The following is a 16,449-nucleotide window of genomic DNA, read 5'->3' on the forward strand; positions in this document are numbered from 1 at the left end:
ATAAAATAAAATAAAAAGAAAAAGATGCATCTCCTAAAACAAACTTTTCCCTCCTCCTATTTTGCTTTTAAGCAAACATTTCCTCCATGCACAACGTACGATTTCTCCAAATGCTGCATGAAACACCTTTTCCAAGGTCAGAAACATATGGACAGCGGTTTCTTTACGCTCTTTTCTTTTTGTTTTCCTATAATGACTCTTAAACATACTTAAAACTTCACATTAAATGTTTAGAAAGACTGATTTTAAAGGGATATGTTCACTTAAAAATATCCCTGCAACAGAATCTGAATATACGGCAATTTAGCTTGTTTTACGCTTCATTACTAAAGTCTGGATCCTCTAAATTAGCTGTTGCATGCACAGATTTTTCTCAATCCTCATTTTTACTCATGCATCTCCAAAAAAAGAGTCTCCACTCCTCCTAGTTTACATGCACGTCGTATAATTTCTCGATCCAAGCGTCAGAAACCCTCGCAGGTAATCTGATTGAAAAGCTGAAACCTCAATCCCAGCAGCAGCACATTTCCCCGACTCTAACGTTGCCAACACTCATTTACAAAAACCCCTGGCTTAATTAGAAACCAGGATGGAGGACAGGAGTTGTTTTGGCCCCGGTGCAGAAAACAGCGCTTACCTTACGTCCGTCACCGCCTCGGCCGTCCAACTGGGGTCGTGTTTGTCACCGACAGCAGATCAAAGCAGCCGAGGTTTGAGGTTCACAGCGAGCCCCGACCTGTCGCTTCACCGCTGAGAGGAGACAGAGCAGAGGGAGGGAGACGAGTGATGGGAACAGCAGCACAAAGCAGCAAAATATGTGTTTGTGTCACGCTGAGCAGCTGTTTCCTGAGATTACAACATCTGTCAATAAGTCTTACTTCCTGGATGCTCTTTGTGCAGTCAACGAGCCGCCGACCTTCCACCGCCCTCAAACCGACCTGCGCACCTTCTCCGGAGAAAACTTCATCTTCCAGTTTGCAGCGTCAGACCCAGAAGGCTCGGCGCTCCTCTTCCAGCTGGAGGCGGGACCCAGCGGCGCCGTCCTCTCACCTGCCGGCCTCCTCATCTGGAGGGTCCCGACTCACGCCGTGGAGGAAGAGGAGAGACGCCAAACCAGCCGCTCTTTCCGCTTCACGCTGTCGGACGAGTGCAACGCCCAGAGCAGCTTCACCGTGCAGGTGAGTGTCAGCGAGAGGAGAAAACAGAAACAAATCATGATGTTATCTAAACTCTGATGTTTGCAGGTGGACGTGGTGCCGTGTGGATGTCACAATCGTGGATCATGTGTGACGGATGTGAATTTCCCCGCCGGCAGCGGGAAGTACCTGTGCGTCTGTCCCGAGGGGAAGCAGGGCGACCTCTGCGACCAGGACGTGGACGAATGTCTGTCCTCTCCGTGCGCGGTGGGAACGTGCGTCAACACGGCCGCCGGCTTCACATGCGAGTGTCCTGCAGGCCTGCGAGGTAAAAACACGTTCACACTCCTGCTTCACACGTTCAGCGACTGCATGTTCACACCTGTGGGTGTCTCTGCAGGGGAGACGTGCCTGGAGGACGTCAACGAGTGCGAGAGGAAACCCTGCTTCCCTGGAGTCCAGTGCTTCAACAACTTCGGCTCCTACGGCTGCGGCTCCTGCCCTCAAGGCATGCTGGGAAATGGCACATCCTGCACAGGTAAGAAGAGCACAGAGTCAGAGAGCATCAATCACTGTGATTCGAACATGATGTGAGAGGATTGGAAACAGATAACTGCAGGAGGAGGAGGAAGAAACAGATGTCAGCGATAAACTCAACCTGATTTATTTATTAGGAGAGAAGTTTTTTCTCTCTCACACTGAGAGAGTCTGCAGAGGACTTCTTTGAATGCATGCATGTTTAAACTCCCGTGCAACATGACGCAGCAGAACAGGAAGTCAGATACTGCAGCTCTTTGAGGCTGTGCCCACTCCAAACGTCCCTATCGAATGTCTGCTGGACGCTGCAGATAACTTGAAGAATAATCTGCAAACAACTTAAGATAACAATATCAAGATCTGGAGCTGGATTCTGGTCTCTGAAGAGCACCTAGGACTCCTGACTGAATGGAAACCAGATGTCTGACAGCAGCCGATAACGCTGCCTCCTCTCGTGCAGGTTTCTGTGTTACAAACTGCAGCTTTTCTTTAAAAAAAAAAAAAAAAAAAATCGAAATAAAAAAATAAATAAATAAAAAAAAGGAAAAAACAATAAAGTAAAATGAAAATATAAATAAATAAAAAAAGTTTTTAAAAAAAGGAAAAAAAAATAAAAAACAAAAATAAGAAAAATAAATAAATCAATAAAAAGTTTTTCTAAAAATAAACAAATAAATAAATAAAAATAAATAAAATAAAAATTAATTAATAAATTAATAAAAAAGTTAAAAAAAGAAGTTAAATAAAAATAAATAAATAACTTAAAAAGGTTTTTTAAAAAAGGAAAAAAATAAATAAATAAATAAAAATAAGAAAAATAAATAAATGAATAAAAAAAAAATTTAAAAAGGAAAAAATATAAAAAATAAAAAATAAGAAAAATCGAAGTTAAAAAAATAAATAAATAAAAAAAGAAAAAAAAAAGGAAAATGAAAATATAAATAAATTTAAAATAAGTTTTAAAAAAATAAAAACAAAAATAAGAAAAATAAATAAATCAATACAAAGTGTTTTAAAAAGTAAAAAAAATCAAAATAAAAAAATAAATAAATAGAAAAATACAAAAATAAAAATAAATAAATAAAAAAATAGTTTTTTTAAAAAGGAAAAAAAATAAAAATAAGAAATATAAATAATAAAAAAAAAGTTTTTTACAAAAGTAAAAAAAAAAGTAAAAAAAAAAACAAATTTAAAAAAAATGCAGCTTTTCTGCAGAAACTTTAGCTTAAATGTTGCTCTGATGCATGAAAACGCTGGAGTCTGCGTGTGTGTTTGTCTCTGCAAACTTTCAGGGACACCTCTGAGTGTTTCCTCTTTGAAGTGAGGTATTAAAAACCTCATCCTCTCCAGAAAACAAATCAAGAAACCGTAGATGTGCAGAGCAGATGCTTGCCTTCATCGTTTTCTGTCTTTGCACTGATTTCCTCAAGAGCAATCAAAGCACAACAGGCTTCAAACAGACAAAAAATCAAACCCCGGTGTTTGTTTTCAGACGTTTCTGTCCCTTAAGGTCAAAACTGGCTCGCTGCAAAGCTCACAGGATGATCAACTTCCACGTTTTTATAGAAGTTAATAAAAATCCAGCTCTTCTATCTCCTGGTTTTCTCATGCAACAAGTCTCTGACCTGGTTTTAGCTTTGGATTGCATTTAATCTGCCAACAGCTGCAAACATCTGTGCATGAGGCAAACGAAGATGAGTTAAAGACTGGGATGTTTTCTGCAGGAAAGCTAGCGTAGCACACTTTTTAACCCGGATATTTCATCTTATTTCAGCAAAATTAAATGCTGATACAGATAATTAAAGACATGCAAAATATTAAGCAAACATTCAGCCACTTCCTGCAGAAAAGACAAGACAACAGCTGCTTTTTAACTCGATGTGATCTGATAAATTCAGCGTGTGTGATCTCTTGGTAAAAGCATCAGATAAAACAACCCTCCCCTGAAGTAATCTGTGTTTTCCCGTCACTCAGCGGTCGTCAGGCTTGTCGCCAGCTCCTCCACATCTGCTCCAACAACAACCCTCTACAGGATCCCAGATGTTCAGCTCCAGGCGCAGGCGGCGAAGACGGACGCCATGAGCGGAGGATCCCTGCAGACGAGGAAGACCGCTCCACAAAGTGACCCTAAACCACCACAGAGTGGATCCAACAGAAGCGGATCAGGAGTGACGCCAAACATCAGCAACGCCATCACTAAGACGCTGAACGTGTCGTCGACGTGTGCGAGCCGCCCCTGCTTCCCAGGAGTCCAGTGCATCAACCGCAGGCCGCCACACGTCGGGTACGTCTGTGGACGATGCCCTCCTGGTCTCTACGGCAACGGACGTGTGTGCACCAAGAACGCCAAAGCAGGTAGGAGACGCTCACCTAGAAACACGCCACGTTAACGCACATTCCTGACGTCACTTCCTGTCTCTCCTCAGCATCCAACCACCTCCCCCTGCAGCAAACGGTCGCCAAAACCAGCAGGTCCCCCTTCAGCAAAGTCTCCCAGCTCCACCTGCCCATCCTGCCCCCCCGTCACGCCACCAAGCACCTGTCCGCGCCCGTCACCAGAGCCAGCAGAGACAACTCGCCTCGCCAGCTTCCTGCTCCAGGGAGAGGAGGCGGCACGCTGAGGAGGGAGGCGGTGACAGCTCCCAGAGAGAGTCCACGTCCTGGTCTTCTCCACAGAGCCAGACCGGACCCGAGACTGACTACACCCTCCAGAGTGACGGCGCAGAAACCAGTCCTGCCTCTCACAGCCGCCCTCACCGCTCTGTCATACTCGCTGTCTGAGTCCGACTTCTCCGCTGACGGAGACGAAGCTGAGCCTGAAGGTCCCGCGTTGACCTTCACCACGCCAGGAAGGACGCATCCACATCCGCAACCTGCGACGGCGTGCGCAGACCGTCCGTGTTTCCCAGGAGTCCAGTGTGACCCGGATCAGGACGGAGGCTTCAGGTGTGGGAGGTGTCCCGTGGGGTACATCGGGGACGGGCGAAGCTGTAGAGGTGAGGAGAGGAGGAGCTTCATGCTAACACAGCTGCACACACGTGACATCATGAATCAGCTGTTTCCTGTTTGTGCTCCAGCTGTTTGCAGGCACATGTGTGGGAGGAACATGGAGTGTGCTGCGCCAAACACGTGTCGCTGCAAACCCGGGTACACGGGACCCGACTGCCAGACCGGTAACACCCTGAATCTGTGAAGGAGCGAGCTCAGAGATTGACGAATATCACTTCCTGTTTCATCTTTGTCTCCTCAGCTTCCTGCGAGCCCGGCTGTCAGAACGGAGGCGCGTGCATCGCTCCGGGGGTGTGTCAGTGCCTCCGAGGGTTTCACGGAGACACCTGTGAGGAAGGTATTTCCTTTTCAGCTCCAGCTTTCTTCAAATTTAGCGTCCATTTTTGTGCAGCATCTGATTTAACGTCGTCTGTGCAGCTCTGTGCACGCCGCCCTGCGAGAACGGAGGCTCCTGCGTCGGACTCCAGACGTGCTCCTGTCCGTACGGCTTCGTCGGACCTCGCTGTGAGACCTGTGAGTTCACATCAACGATGATCCCCACATTTTCCTCATGGTTAGAGTTTAATCTAACACCTGCTTCCTGCTTCCTGTTTCGCTCAGTGGTTTGCAGCCGCCACTGTCAGAACGGAGGCCACTGCGTGTCTCCAGACGAGTGCTCGTGTCCTGCAGGGTGGACCGGACCTTCCTGTGAGAGCGGTGAGTGTCATGAAGCGTGCAGCGTGTTTGTGTACTCACCTCTTCACGCTGACGCTCTCGTGTGTCTGCAGCTCTGTGCGCGCCGCTGTGTCTCAACGGAGGCTGGTGCGTGCGGCCGAGTCTCTGCGAGTGTCCTCAGGGTTTCTACGGAGCACAGTGTCAGAACGGTAACGGTTAGCATCACATGATGATTTCTTTAAAGCGTGACATGTGTTTTAAAGTTTCTCACCTCTCCTCAGCGGTCTGCAACCCTCCCTGCAAGAACGGCGGTCTGTGCATGAGGAACAACGTCTGCTCCTGTCTGCAGGGATACACCGGGAGGAGATGCGAGAGAAGTCAGACGCTTCCTCTTTCCTGTGAAGAAAAGAAAAAAAACACGTTACGCTTTGTTTCAACTCTTTAAAAACATGTTTCTGCGTCTTTACTTCTGCAGGCGTGTGCGAGCCAATGTGCATGAACGGCGGGAGATGCATCGGCCCAGATGTGTGCGATTGTCCGTCAGGTTGGCGAGGAAAGAGATGTGATAAACGTGAGTGCCAAGAAACACGCTCTCTTTAAAGTTTAGGCTGATTTTACTCTCATGTTTGGTTGTGTTGCCTCTCAGCCAGCTGTCTGCAGAAGTGTCTGAACGGAGGAGAGTGCGTAGGAGCAAACACCTGCCACTGTGCTGCAGGATGGCAGGGCATGCTGTGCCAAATTCGTGAGTATCTCTAACAAAACCTGCACCGATGCATCAACACTAAAGCTGCATGAAAAGTGCATTCACGCTCTTTTTTTTCGTGCAGCTATCTGTGATCAGAAGTGTCTCTACGGCAGCCGGTGTGTGCGACCAAACGTCTGCGCGTGCCGAAGCGGATTCTCAGGCTCGCTCTGCTCCAAACGGGTACGGGTGAGCTGCAAACTGAAACCACGTGAAAATGCGTCTGATCTCATGACGCTGAGAGTCTCTGCGTCCAGATCTGGAAGACGTAAACGGCGTTAAATCCTACATCTGTGTTCAGTTCTGTGGTCGGGGAGAAAGCGTGAGATTTGGAGAGGAAGTGGACTCTGTTTCACTCAGCGTCGACTTCTTTTAACATTTAGACTCTTTGTTTTCGCAGCTCCCGATTCCCCAAGGATGAAGAAACATCTGGATGTCAACGAGCATCTCTCTCGACGTGTTTGTGCATCGAACGTCAGGATTTTGCATTTCCTGCTTCCTCTCCTGGACTGATTTTTACTGCAAACCTTCGTACGAGTATTTATTTATTTGTTTGTTGTATTTCTTGTTGTACATATCTTAATCTGTGTATCATCTCTCATTATTAAAGCTTTGTTTACTGGGTGTTTTATAAGAAAACAGAATAAATATCCTCTTTAAAGGTTGGGTTTGTTACTGATCTTCTATTTTTGGAGAGGACTCCTCCTCCTTACCTTCTGTGTTTACACATTCCTCACATCCGTAATCCTTTAACGGCCTTTCAGGCAGCTGCAGACCTCCAGGAGACGTTCAGCAGCTCCTGAAAGCAAACACAAGAAGAAGAGGAGAAGAAGAAGCTCCACATAAAGCATAAACATCATTTAACAGCTTTAACGCGTGAAGAAGTTAGAGTTTGTTTACTTCAGGGGGTTGAGGAGCCGTCTGGTTTTCCTCTGCAGGAGTGAAACGTTTGACTTTGCTTAAGGGGGCCAGACAGGTCCGTGGCCGGCAGGTCGAGGCCGCGGGGGTCCTGAGGGCGAGGAAATGGGGATTAAAAGATTAATGAGGCCACATTAGCTCTGCACCAATTAGGATTCCTGCCTCGCACTGACTCCTGCGTGTGCAAACGGCAGAGACGGGTCCAAAACAACAGGTTTCACTCTTCAAATTCATAATAATTAATCTGCAAGATCTCTAAAACCTCCTGCTTTAATATCCTGCTCAAAACACTTCATTATCTGAGGAGGTTTTTGTGCAACAAGCTGGAAAACTTCAACTCTAAGAAACTCTGAGCCTCTGCCGCCCTCTTGTGGACACACTAAGATGTTTCAGTATCAAGTGTTGGAGAATCAAAGAGCATAAATCTCAACATGTGCAGGTTAGAAAGTAAAATCTCAAAGTGAAAACTTCACACAGACCTTTTTGTTCGTGCAGCTGCAGATTTCCTCTGCACACATACAGGAGGCATCACCGCCGCAGATATTTATATCCACCCCCAAAGATGGCACTGGAGTGAGTGTGTGTGTGTGAGTGTGTGTCCATCCTGGTGGGCACTCACAGGGACGGGGCGGCGGGAACACCTGGACTGTTCACTCAATGAGCGCTCAGAGCCGCCGGCCAAAGCTGACGGTTTCCTCCGTGTGTCAGGATCTGATGAAGACAAAGAAACATCCTGAGAAACACTTCCCGTCTCACACTCATGAGAAAACATGTCACAGCAGGAGGTCTGAGGAGTCTGAGGGGTCTGAGGGGTCTGGATTTAGCGTGTTCCTCTGTGTTCACAGACTAAACACCGTGAGAAGCACAGACACGAACTGAACATCTGCCTGTTGGACCTGACGTTGCCACATCGACCTTGAAGGCCGCCCCGTGTCAGTCCAGACTAATTTAAACCCAGATCCTCCAGACCACAACAGGTGCCCCCCTCCCCTCCCCTCCCTCCAGGCCCCACCTGTCCTCTCTTCTCCGCGGCGGCCTGCCGACCCAGAAAGCAGCCGTCATTCATTAGAAATGGTATGCGGCTCCGCCGGGGGGCCGGACGGCACAAACCCCCTCGGTCACCGGATCGGCGGCAGCTGCTCGGCCCCCGCTGCTATTTTCACCCTCAGGATAAAGTGATGTGCAGCCGCCGCGCGCCCGCACGGCCCCAGCAGCTCCACAACGACCCCAGAAGACTCAGGATGAAGTCCACAGGCAGCGGGAGACCCGCGCAGCCGGACGGGTTCGCCTCAGACCTGGACGACCTGGACAGCGGCAGCGACAGCTCAGACGGGAAGTCCACGGGAGGCTGCAGCCCACGCGCAGACCCGGAGGAGGCAGGACGAGGAACATCCAGGGCCTGTGCTCCCAGACGGAGGAGAAGGAGACGGTGCAGGAGTGGAGGCAGTGGAGGCGGTGGAGACGCGCACCTCCCAGGAGTGAGCCAGCAGAGGCAGGCGGCCAACGCGCGGGAGAGGGACAGGACGCACAGCGTGAACACGGCGTTCACCGCGCTCCGCACGCTCATCCCCACCGAGCCCGCCGACAGGAAGCTGTCCAAGATCGAGACGCTGCGCCTGGCCTCCAGCTACATCTCCCACCTGGCCAACGTGCTGCTGCTGGGGGACGACTGCCGCGACGGACAGCCCTGCCTCCGCTACCAGGGCATCCTGCACGGGCCCGCCGCGCTCAGCGCCGCCAACCTCAGACCCATCTGCACTTTCTGCCTCAGCAACCAGAGGAAACTGGTGAGAGCGTCTTCACTGCTGCTGCACGACAAACTTTAGGCACAAACAGGTCAGAGCTTCAAAAACAGCTGCATGGTTAGAGCTGCAGGAAAACAAACAATTAGTCTGAGAGTTTCAAAAACAAACAGTTTGAGATCATTTTAGAGTCTGACAGTTGAATAAATTCAGATTAAATATTGGATAAAGTGGGTTAAAGGATTATAAAAAGTGTCTTAAATCTTAAAAAGCTGCAGTTACAGATCATTTAAAGCCTGAGGACTCTGTTTATAAGTGGATTAGAAGTGTTTACGGTTGTTGATAGTGTTTGGCCGGACACCTTGGGGTTAAAAATAGAGACAAGAAGCTGGAAGCAGATCAGAAATATTATGTCACAATCACCTCAGAGAAGTCACAGCCGCTCGTTTAAGGTGTTTTCTGATATTTTAAGATGTTTTTAGTTGAATAAGGAGATCAGATTTTCTGTTTCTGTGTGAGTTTGTTGTGTTTTTGTGGCGCTGCCTTCACTGAACCCTGCTCCTCTGCCTCCACAGCTCAGAGATGGAGGGAAGCACTCGGCCGCGGTGTGACGTGAAGCCACCGCACACGGACGAGGACGCCGCCTCCGCGTTGTTTACACCTGAAGGACTTTGTACATAAATCTAAATTATTTATTTTTGGATAAGTTGAGGAAACAGATTCAACACTGAAAAGCACTTTCTGTTCACGTCCGTCCTCTGTGTTTTGGTTGAGCTGTAACCTGAGCCGCTGTGTAAAGTTGCACCTGACGGGGGGGCTATTTTGGTCCCACGAGTAGTATAAACTACCCCTGCACCCCGACCTCATGTCCAACGCCTAAAAAAAAAGCTTTGCCGCCTTCGGTCACATGAAGGAAACTGAAGAGCGGCGCCTGCAGCGGTTGCTGTCAGTTGAAGGGCTGCAGCGCTGCCTTCAGGTGCTGCCTGACACGGTTTGAAAACTCACACCTCTCATGGATCAAAAAACATGTCTGTTAATAAGTTAATCTGCACTTTCTGAGAAATTTAAAACACTCCTTCCTCTTCGTCTGACTGCAGGGAGCGTGCAAACATTACGCTCACACTTTGCACAAATCTGAGACTAAACTGTGAATCACAAAAATGCAAAAACCTGAGCTGACAGGACGCTCTTATCTCAGTTTAAAGCCAAGATAAACACAGCCAAACTCTCAGCGTACAGTTTACTTTTGCACTGTTGAATTTGAGGATTGCTCTTCCTGTCTGAACAAAAATCAGGGAAACTTATTGAAGCAAAGTTTGCAGACGTGACTTTACTTTTCTTTTCTGTTCTTTTGCAAAAAAGCAACAAAACAGAATCTTATCTCTGCTAAAAAAGCTGCAATAAGTTTAAAAAATTTAAAGAAATAGTTAAATTAATCGACTTGAGTCTAAAAATGCTAACGGACAGAGTTATATAAAGCTAATCCTTCCCTTTAACCTCTGCTGTTCTCTTGTGCTGAGTTGTTTACGTTTGCATCGTTGCACAATCCCTGTCTCGCTCTAAAAACACGTTTTCAAACAACAGGAAGTAGAAGAGGAGGATGATGCGTTTCCTTTTTGCACTCATTTGGAGGAAATCTAACAAATTCACCCCGATCCATGGAGATTCATTCATTCATTCATTCATTCATTGACGCAGCACGCGACATGTTGCACGCTACCTCAGACGTGAAGGCCTACCTCTAACCCACTGTGTAACATGACTGTTTGTAAAAACTTGAATATCTGACGACTGTGTCCTTTGCACATCACAAATACTGAAGAGCTGCTCGAAGAAAAATGTATTTTTGTACAAAAATAAAACGTTAAGCTAACGCCTCTTTGTTCCTTTTCCTGCAAAACTTCACATCATGTCACTTTGTGTGAGTTTCTTACAACTGAGTGTCCTCGCTTTGACCTCCTTAGGGTGGTCCTCTTCCCTTGAGCTGCTTTAAAGGCTCTGAGGGTCCTCCCCTGGGGTGGGTAGGGACTAATTTCTGGGTTCGGGTTTGAGGGAGGCCCTAAAGAAGCATAGATTAAATGATGAGGAGTGTTTCCTTATCACATCTCTAAACACTGACATGAAAAGAAGAAACCAAAACAACACAACAACATTTCAATAATCTTTATTTCATAAAAAAGTCAATCGGTTTATATCAGATTAAAGAAAGTAGAAACCAATAATAATCCGTTAGCTGGCGAGGCATCTTACAGGGGGGCGTGTCTTCCGACGGACCGACCAGAGAGACCCCGACACGCGGTACAGGTTTACCCGAAAGTCGAGAGAGAAGGCGAAGTTTACACCCAACAGGAGCTGAAACATGAGCCGCGAGGACGAGGAGGAGGAGGAGGAGGGGAGAAACTCGAAAATAAACTTTGGCAAAGAAATTTTCGCCTGCATCCGAGTCGCTTGGCAAAAACGCGACTTCTCAACGAAACCGGATTCGTCGAGATCACGTGGAATGTTCTTTATCCAAATTACAAGAAGAAGACCGAAAATAAAGAGGGGAGTATTCATCGTCTGACCTTCGCAGGTCACGGTTCAGGACCGAGCCCTTCGTATCTCGATGTTTGGTGAGGGAGCGGGTGTTTGGTTTGTGGGGTAAAGAATAAGTAACAGGAGGTAGAAGAGAGAGAAGGGGAAACGTTTTACTGCTCCTGCTGCTACTTATAAAAAAAAATAATGAGGGAGGAAAAAGCTCATCTGGCTGCAGACGGTTTAGTCTGTCTCCTCCTCTTCAGATTCAGACTCTGTGGGAAAGAAACAGAAACGATGATGAGAAAACACAGCTCTGAAAGTTTCCTGCTTTGACATGTCAGACTATCTGCAAACGTTTCCTGCCTCAGGGTGAACAGACGTTTTTTTACCTTCCTCTGCGTTTTTCAGCCACTCGACAAATTTTTTCATCTGATCGAGGAAGACGCTCTTCCCCTTGGCAAGGTGGGCTTCGTTGTACCACTTCAGTATGGCCTCTTCGCTTAAAACATCCGCTGTGAAATCAAAAAGGAGGAGAGGAGAGTGTAAGACAAAGAAAAACGATGCTTCGACACTTAAATTCTCCGAAAATCTGAGAGCGTGAAGGAGCAAACGCCGACCTTTGTAGAGCAGCACCACGATCTTCTGAAAGGCCTTCATGAAGTGGATGTTGTCGTAGCAGTACTCCTGGATCTTCAGCAGCAGGCTGAGCTCAGACAGACCCTGGGAGGTGAAGGCTTTCAGCAGGAGGCTGTATTGCTGCAGGAGCAGAGAGGCAGGATGAGGAGATGGAAACTGAAACATGGAGTCTTTAAACTCGTCAGATTAACGCTCGCACAAACCTTCAAGTGTTTGATGGCTTGATCGGTCACCAGCTCCTCCTTCTTGTTCCACTCCACGCAGCTCATCACGCTGGTCCAGATGATGCTGATCATGGTCTGCTCAGAGAGGTTGGACTTCTTCATCTCCTCTTTGGTGAAGGCGATAATCTGAAGAGCAACATCAGAAACGTAAACACACAAAAAAAAAGGTTTCTCTCGCCCTCTCCACTCATTTAGATGTTTGGAGTCCTTCCTTCGAATGTTTCTTGTAGCAGATATCAAGCTAACATGATGGCTTTTTGTTCTCTTTTGGCCAGAAGGCTAGTTTTATCAAAATGGAAAGACCCCCACACCCCCAGTATATGGCCAGTATTTTTATTCAAATATTTATTTATCTTTTAATTTGAGTGTGAATGGAAAACATATTTATTTATTTATTATTTTTTATTTCGTTTTATTATTATTGTTATTATTGTTATTATTATTGCTATTATTATTATTTTATTTCTTTTTTATTTCTATTTAAGTGTGAATGCATTTATGTACATGTGTGTATAAGATAGGTATATTTGTGTGTAAACATACACATGGAAAATATATTTATTTCTTTATTTATTAACTTTAATTTAATTTAATTTAATTTTGTTTTCTTTATTTATTTCTTATTTATTTTATTTTATTTATTTTTATTTTATTACTTATTTATATTTTTATTTGAGTGTGAATGCATTTATGTACATGTGTGTCTAAAAGTGTGTTAGGTATATTTGTGTGTAAACATATACATGGAAAATATATTTATTTCTTTATTTATTAACTTTTATTTTGTTTTATTATCATTATTATTATTATTATTTTTATCATTATTTCATTTCTTTTTTTATTTTTTATATTTTATAAATATATAAATATAAATATATATATATATATATATATATATATATATATATATATATATATTGGATTGCCTGGCCAAATATTGATGATTGATGATATTGATTGATATTGTGGCTGTCCTATTTGTTTGTTGTTGTTTATGTTGTTCTCTCTGTAATAACATACAAAATAAAATAAAAAAGACTTTGATCCAAAAAAAAAGAAAAAAAAAAAGTTTCTCTGTAAAATATCAAAACATTCAGGCCATGAACGACACTTCTCCTTTGTTATTTCACTGTTCTGTACTTGCAACACGAGCTGTCGAAGCTGTCGCCACAAACACAACATTACACAACATAGCAACAGAGGACGTGTCAGCAACGAAGCGATAAAACCTTCCTCAAACTGAGGAATCAACGCCGCAGATTACTTTAACAACCCCACAGCAAACAGGAAGTGGTTTCAGCCTCACCTCCTTCTGAGGGTCACCACGGGACATCTGCTCCTGGAGCTCCTTCTGCAGCTCCTTGCGGGCGCCAATGGATTGCTGGTTGCGGGCGAAGTCGGACAGCTCCTTCAGCCCGGCGTCGGTGAAGTACTTAGAAAAATGCTCGCAGCTCCGTTTGTTGGCAGGAAAGAGTTCCTGTGGGGCAGAGATATTTTAAGTCCTTGCTGCAACTGAGAATATCTGTGAGGGAACAGTCTGCAGATTTTACAGCTTCACATCACAACATCTTTCTTTACCATCAGCCTGTTGTCCATGCCCACTTTGCGGAGACTGCCAGCAACTGAGTTGATGTCCTTCTCGTTGATCCAAGTTGAGAACAGCTTGACGGCGAAGGCAGCAGACACTCCTGAAAAGAAACACGACGTCTCATTCAGATTTTGAGGACAAACTTATAAAAAAAGGAGGTTGAGTTTCTCACGAAGCGTTCGCCTCACCTTCTTTGACGAGGTTCTCGTTGAAGAGGCTGTTCAGGATGGAGGCTGATATGTTGCCGTTGGCCAGCAGGATGCCGGTCAGCATGGCCAGCTTGTTGCGCTCAGACTCAGTGAACCCCTTTAAAAACAGCAGCAACTGCACAGAGAGAAGGAAAACCTCCATTCAGAACTGTAAAGTCATCAATCATGTAAAAGTTTGTGCGTCTGCTTGAGTTAAAAATCTGACAGTTGTTGCTCGACGTGTCAGACTGGCTTGACGCCTTTCAACCGCAGCAAAAATAATTAAACCATGGCGTTCAAACCAGATCTACTGCTCATAATTAGATGGACACAAACAAACCTTCTTGATCTCCTCTTCGAATCCCTTCTCCAGGTACTTGTAACGCCTGATCAGCTTGTTAAAAACCTGCGAATAGAAAACAGACGAGTTAAATACTTGTTGTGATTTATCAGCTGTTAACTCAAGGCCTGGAGGAACAAACTGAGATCAGATGTGGGTCATCTACCTGAGCATATGCTTGCATGGTCTCCAGGTCTTCTTGTGCCGTAAAAAGGCAGTACTCAGTGCGGGTCATGTCGTCAGATAGAGTTCCACCTGGGGCTAGAGAGGAAAATAAAAATAGATCACATTAGCGGACGCAGCTACATGGATTATTTTATTCTTCCTTCTCCTGATGTGTTTGAGGAAACACTTACCCAGCATTCCACCGGCCACCAGGATGTCAAAGAGTGTCTCTGCATATCGGCGGTAGTCAAGCTTGGCGCCAGAGGCATCAAGGAACTTCGCGACCGCTTCCAAATCAGTGCCAGTTTGATTCAAGCCTTGTACGATACTTTCTTGAAACTGAGTAGGGTCAAATCTCTCCTTTTCATCTGCGGGGAGGAGAAAACACATTTGATTATGAGAACAAATAACACCAGGAATACTTTAAGATAAGACAGAATATAAACCACACAAACCTCTTTTCCTCGTTTTGAAACGCTGGCCGGTTAGCGTTGGCTTTTGCTGCTTTTGATTATTCATAAAAGACACCCTGTGAAGAATAAAAACAGAGTTAATGTTTACTCTCGTTGAACACGCTGCACGTTGACACTTGAGTAAAGAGCACAAAGCGTGAACTTCAATTATGTTTTGTCCTGCCAGGTTTTGGGTGTAACTTGGGTGAGTTCCACGTTTGTCATGAGATCACCATCATAAATTATTATTGCGTAACTCCAGTTCGACAGGGAAAGTTTTCATTTTTAAGTTGTTGATGTTACTTTTCAGCTTTTAAATTGGACTCAAAATGTAAATGAACAAGACAGTAGAGAAAGTGATTAGATGTAAAAGAGCTCAAGAGACAACTACCTGTATTTCTTGACTTGTTTTGCAAACATTATCCAATTAGAGTAAGTGTTAATCTCACAAAACAAACTTATAAGACATTTAAATCATCTAATACCCACATCAGAGGGATGTTTTTTCAAGTTTTATCATGAAATGTATTTCATTAAACGTGTTATCGCGGTATTATCACATTGTGAGATTTCGATCTCACTCCCTCCCCAGTTAAAGGCCAACACAGTTCATCAGATGCACATTCAGATTATATACAGCCACATTTATTACAAAGTTAGTTACATAACAGCATGGATATCATAATATACACACAATATACACTTTATGTCGTTCAAAATCACAGTACAGTGGTTTAAATCATTCCTTAAACCAAAGCAAAGCAGGATAAGGCAGACAAAAGACAATCAGAGGAGGTATCTGGAGCTACAGGGTGTTTATAGCTTAAATTCATAAAGAGACTTTATAATTTCACCAAACATTAATCCGATTACTCTGAAATGGGAGAAACTAACACGTTTTAAATCTGTATCTGCTTGTAAACAGTTTTATTCCAGCCACAGCTGGCTAATTGTTAGTTAGCATGTGCTAACGCTGGGCCTCACCATGCGCCGAGCCTGTGGCGGTTAGCCCGGCCTGCTAACAGGCTCATGAAAATATCATCTGAACCACTTCTGACACATTAACAAATGACACCGTGTGGTAGCACTTTATTGAACTGTTTGATGTTTATTGGTGTCATTTGAAACTTTGGTTTAAGATCGCCACTTTCTTAAAAGTATGTGATCGTAAAGCGGCTAATGCTAAGTTAGCAAGCTAATCCAGAGAGAACCTGAATTCGCCCTCCAGCACAGACGATCAGGCGACATTACCGCTTAAAATCGTCTTTTAACACGACGGATCTATGTCTTTGGGAGAAGTTAGGGGCATAATGAGGTAAATGGATCGTATAAAACAAAGACTCACCGAAATTAATGCAGATAAAAAACGGTTGTGAACCAGGGGAATCGATCCAAGTGACGAGTCTCTCAGCGGCCCAAACAAAAAGACCTTACCGTCAGGACTCCACAGGCTCCGCCCTCTGCGCATGCGTGGTTCAGACAGGGGGTTTCCGACGAAAAAAAAAATAATTTTTTTTATTTTTTAACATTTTAAAGAAAAAGATCGTGTTTTTAAGTACAAGTTAACAATAAAAAAATAAAATAAAATATGATAATAGAGG

The 16,449-nt window shown here is 44.9% G+C and overlaps 4 protein-coding genes across 5 annotated transcripts in view; 2 read left to right on the forward strand and 2 right to left on the reverse strand.

The window, feature by feature from the left end:
* The window catches only part of kynu (kynureninase), a 23,729-nt gene extending 22,711 nt beyond the window's left edge, over nt 1–1,018 (reverse strand). For both annotated transcript variants that reach the window (XM_074664443.1, XM_074664441.1), the window contains exons 1-2: nt 879–1,018; nt 638–750 (exon numbers count right to left, since the gene is read on the reverse strand). The gene's annotated coding sequence lies outside the window, so the exon portion shown is untranslated. The remainder of the gene's footprint in view (nt 1–637; nt 751–878) is intronic.
* LOC141785822 (von Willebrand factor D and EGF domain-containing protein) overlaps nt 1–6,575 on the forward strand; it is a 14,713-nt gene extending 8,138 nt beyond the window's left edge. Inside the window, exons 16-30 of the mRNA XM_074664354.1 lie at nt 901–1,178; nt 1,245–1,464; nt 1,537–1,674; nt 3,648–4,028; nt 4,100–4,669; nt 4,751–4,846; nt 4,924–5,019; nt 5,100–5,195; nt 5,283–5,378; nt 5,450–5,545; nt 5,618–5,713; nt 5,812–5,907; nt 5,983–6,078; nt 6,164–6,261; nt 6,479–6,575. Coding sequence (XP_074520455.1) covers nt 901–1,178; nt 1,245–1,464; nt 1,537–1,674; nt 3,648–4,028; nt 4,100–4,669; nt 4,751–4,846; nt 4,924–5,019; nt 5,100–5,195; nt 5,283–5,378; nt 5,450–5,545; nt 5,618–5,713; nt 5,812–5,907; nt 5,983–6,078; nt 6,164–6,261; nt 6,479–6,499 — 2,474 coding nt within the window. The 3' untranslated portion in view covers nt 6,500–6,575. The remainder of the gene's footprint in view (nt 1–900; nt 1,179–1,244; nt 1,465–1,536; nt 1,675–3,647; nt 4,029–4,099; nt 4,670–4,750; nt 4,847–4,923; nt 5,020–5,099; nt 5,196–5,282; nt 5,379–5,449; nt 5,546–5,617; nt 5,714–5,811; nt 5,908–5,982; nt 6,079–6,163; nt 6,262–6,478) is intronic.
* Nucleotides 6,576–8,067: 1,492 nt separating this feature from the next.
* LOC141785704 (uncharacterized) lies at nt 8,068–8,822 on the forward strand. Its single transcript, XM_074664141.1, is given in 2 exon segments — nt 8,068–8,137; nt 8,140–8,822. Coding segments are annotated over 2 exon segments (753 nt in total).
* A 2,064-nt stretch (nt 8,823–10,886) lies between these two features.
* On the reverse strand, nt 10,887–16,347 carry bzw1a (basic leucine zipper and W2 domains 1a). The gene is made up of 12 exons (XM_074664460.1): nt 16,194–16,347; nt 14,852–14,925; nt 14,588–14,764; nt 14,398–14,492; nt 14,232–14,297; nt 13,892–14,027; nt 13,694–13,803; nt 13,422–13,592; nt 12,095–12,241; nt 11,873–12,011; nt 11,645–11,767; nt 10,887–11,527 (listed from the first exon to the last, which is right to left on the reverse strand). The coding sequence occupies exons 2-12, from the start codon at nt 14,913–14,915 to the stop codon at nt 11,496–11,498; spliced, it is 1,260 nt and encodes a 419-aa protein (XP_074520561.1). The 5' UTR covers nt 14,916–14,925; nt 16,194–16,347; the 3' UTR covers nt 10,887–11,495.
* Between the last annotated feature and the right edge of the window lie 102 nt (nt 16,348–16,449).

This window comes from Halichoeres trimaculatus, unplaced genomic scaffold (genome assembly GCF_033239565.1).
Source record: "Halichoeres trimaculatus isolate MK-OKI-2021-1 unplaced genomic scaffold, fHalTri1.1 fHalTri1_scaffold_24, whole genome shotgun sequence".
Lineage (NCBI taxonomy): Eukaryota > Metazoa > Chordata > Actinopteri > Labriformes > Labridae > Halichoeres > Halichoeres trimaculatus.

What these genes read in the sequence shown, in the direction of transcription:
- bzw1a (XM_074664460.1), bottom strand. Translation starts at nt 14,915, where the DNA reads ATGAATAATCAAAAGCAGCAAAAGCCAACGCTAACCGGCCAGCGTTTC. An exon ending in GGTGGCCGGTGGAATGCTGG is followed by an intron (nt 14,493 to 14,587) that starts GTAAGTGTTTCC and finishes TTTCCTCTCTAG; the next exon opens with CCCCAGGTGGAACTCTATCT. An exon ending in GTGGTGACCCTCAGAAGGAG is followed by an intron (nt 12,242 to 13,421) that starts GTGAGGCTGAAA and finishes GTTGCTCTTCAG; the next exon opens with ATTATCGCCTTCACCAAAGA.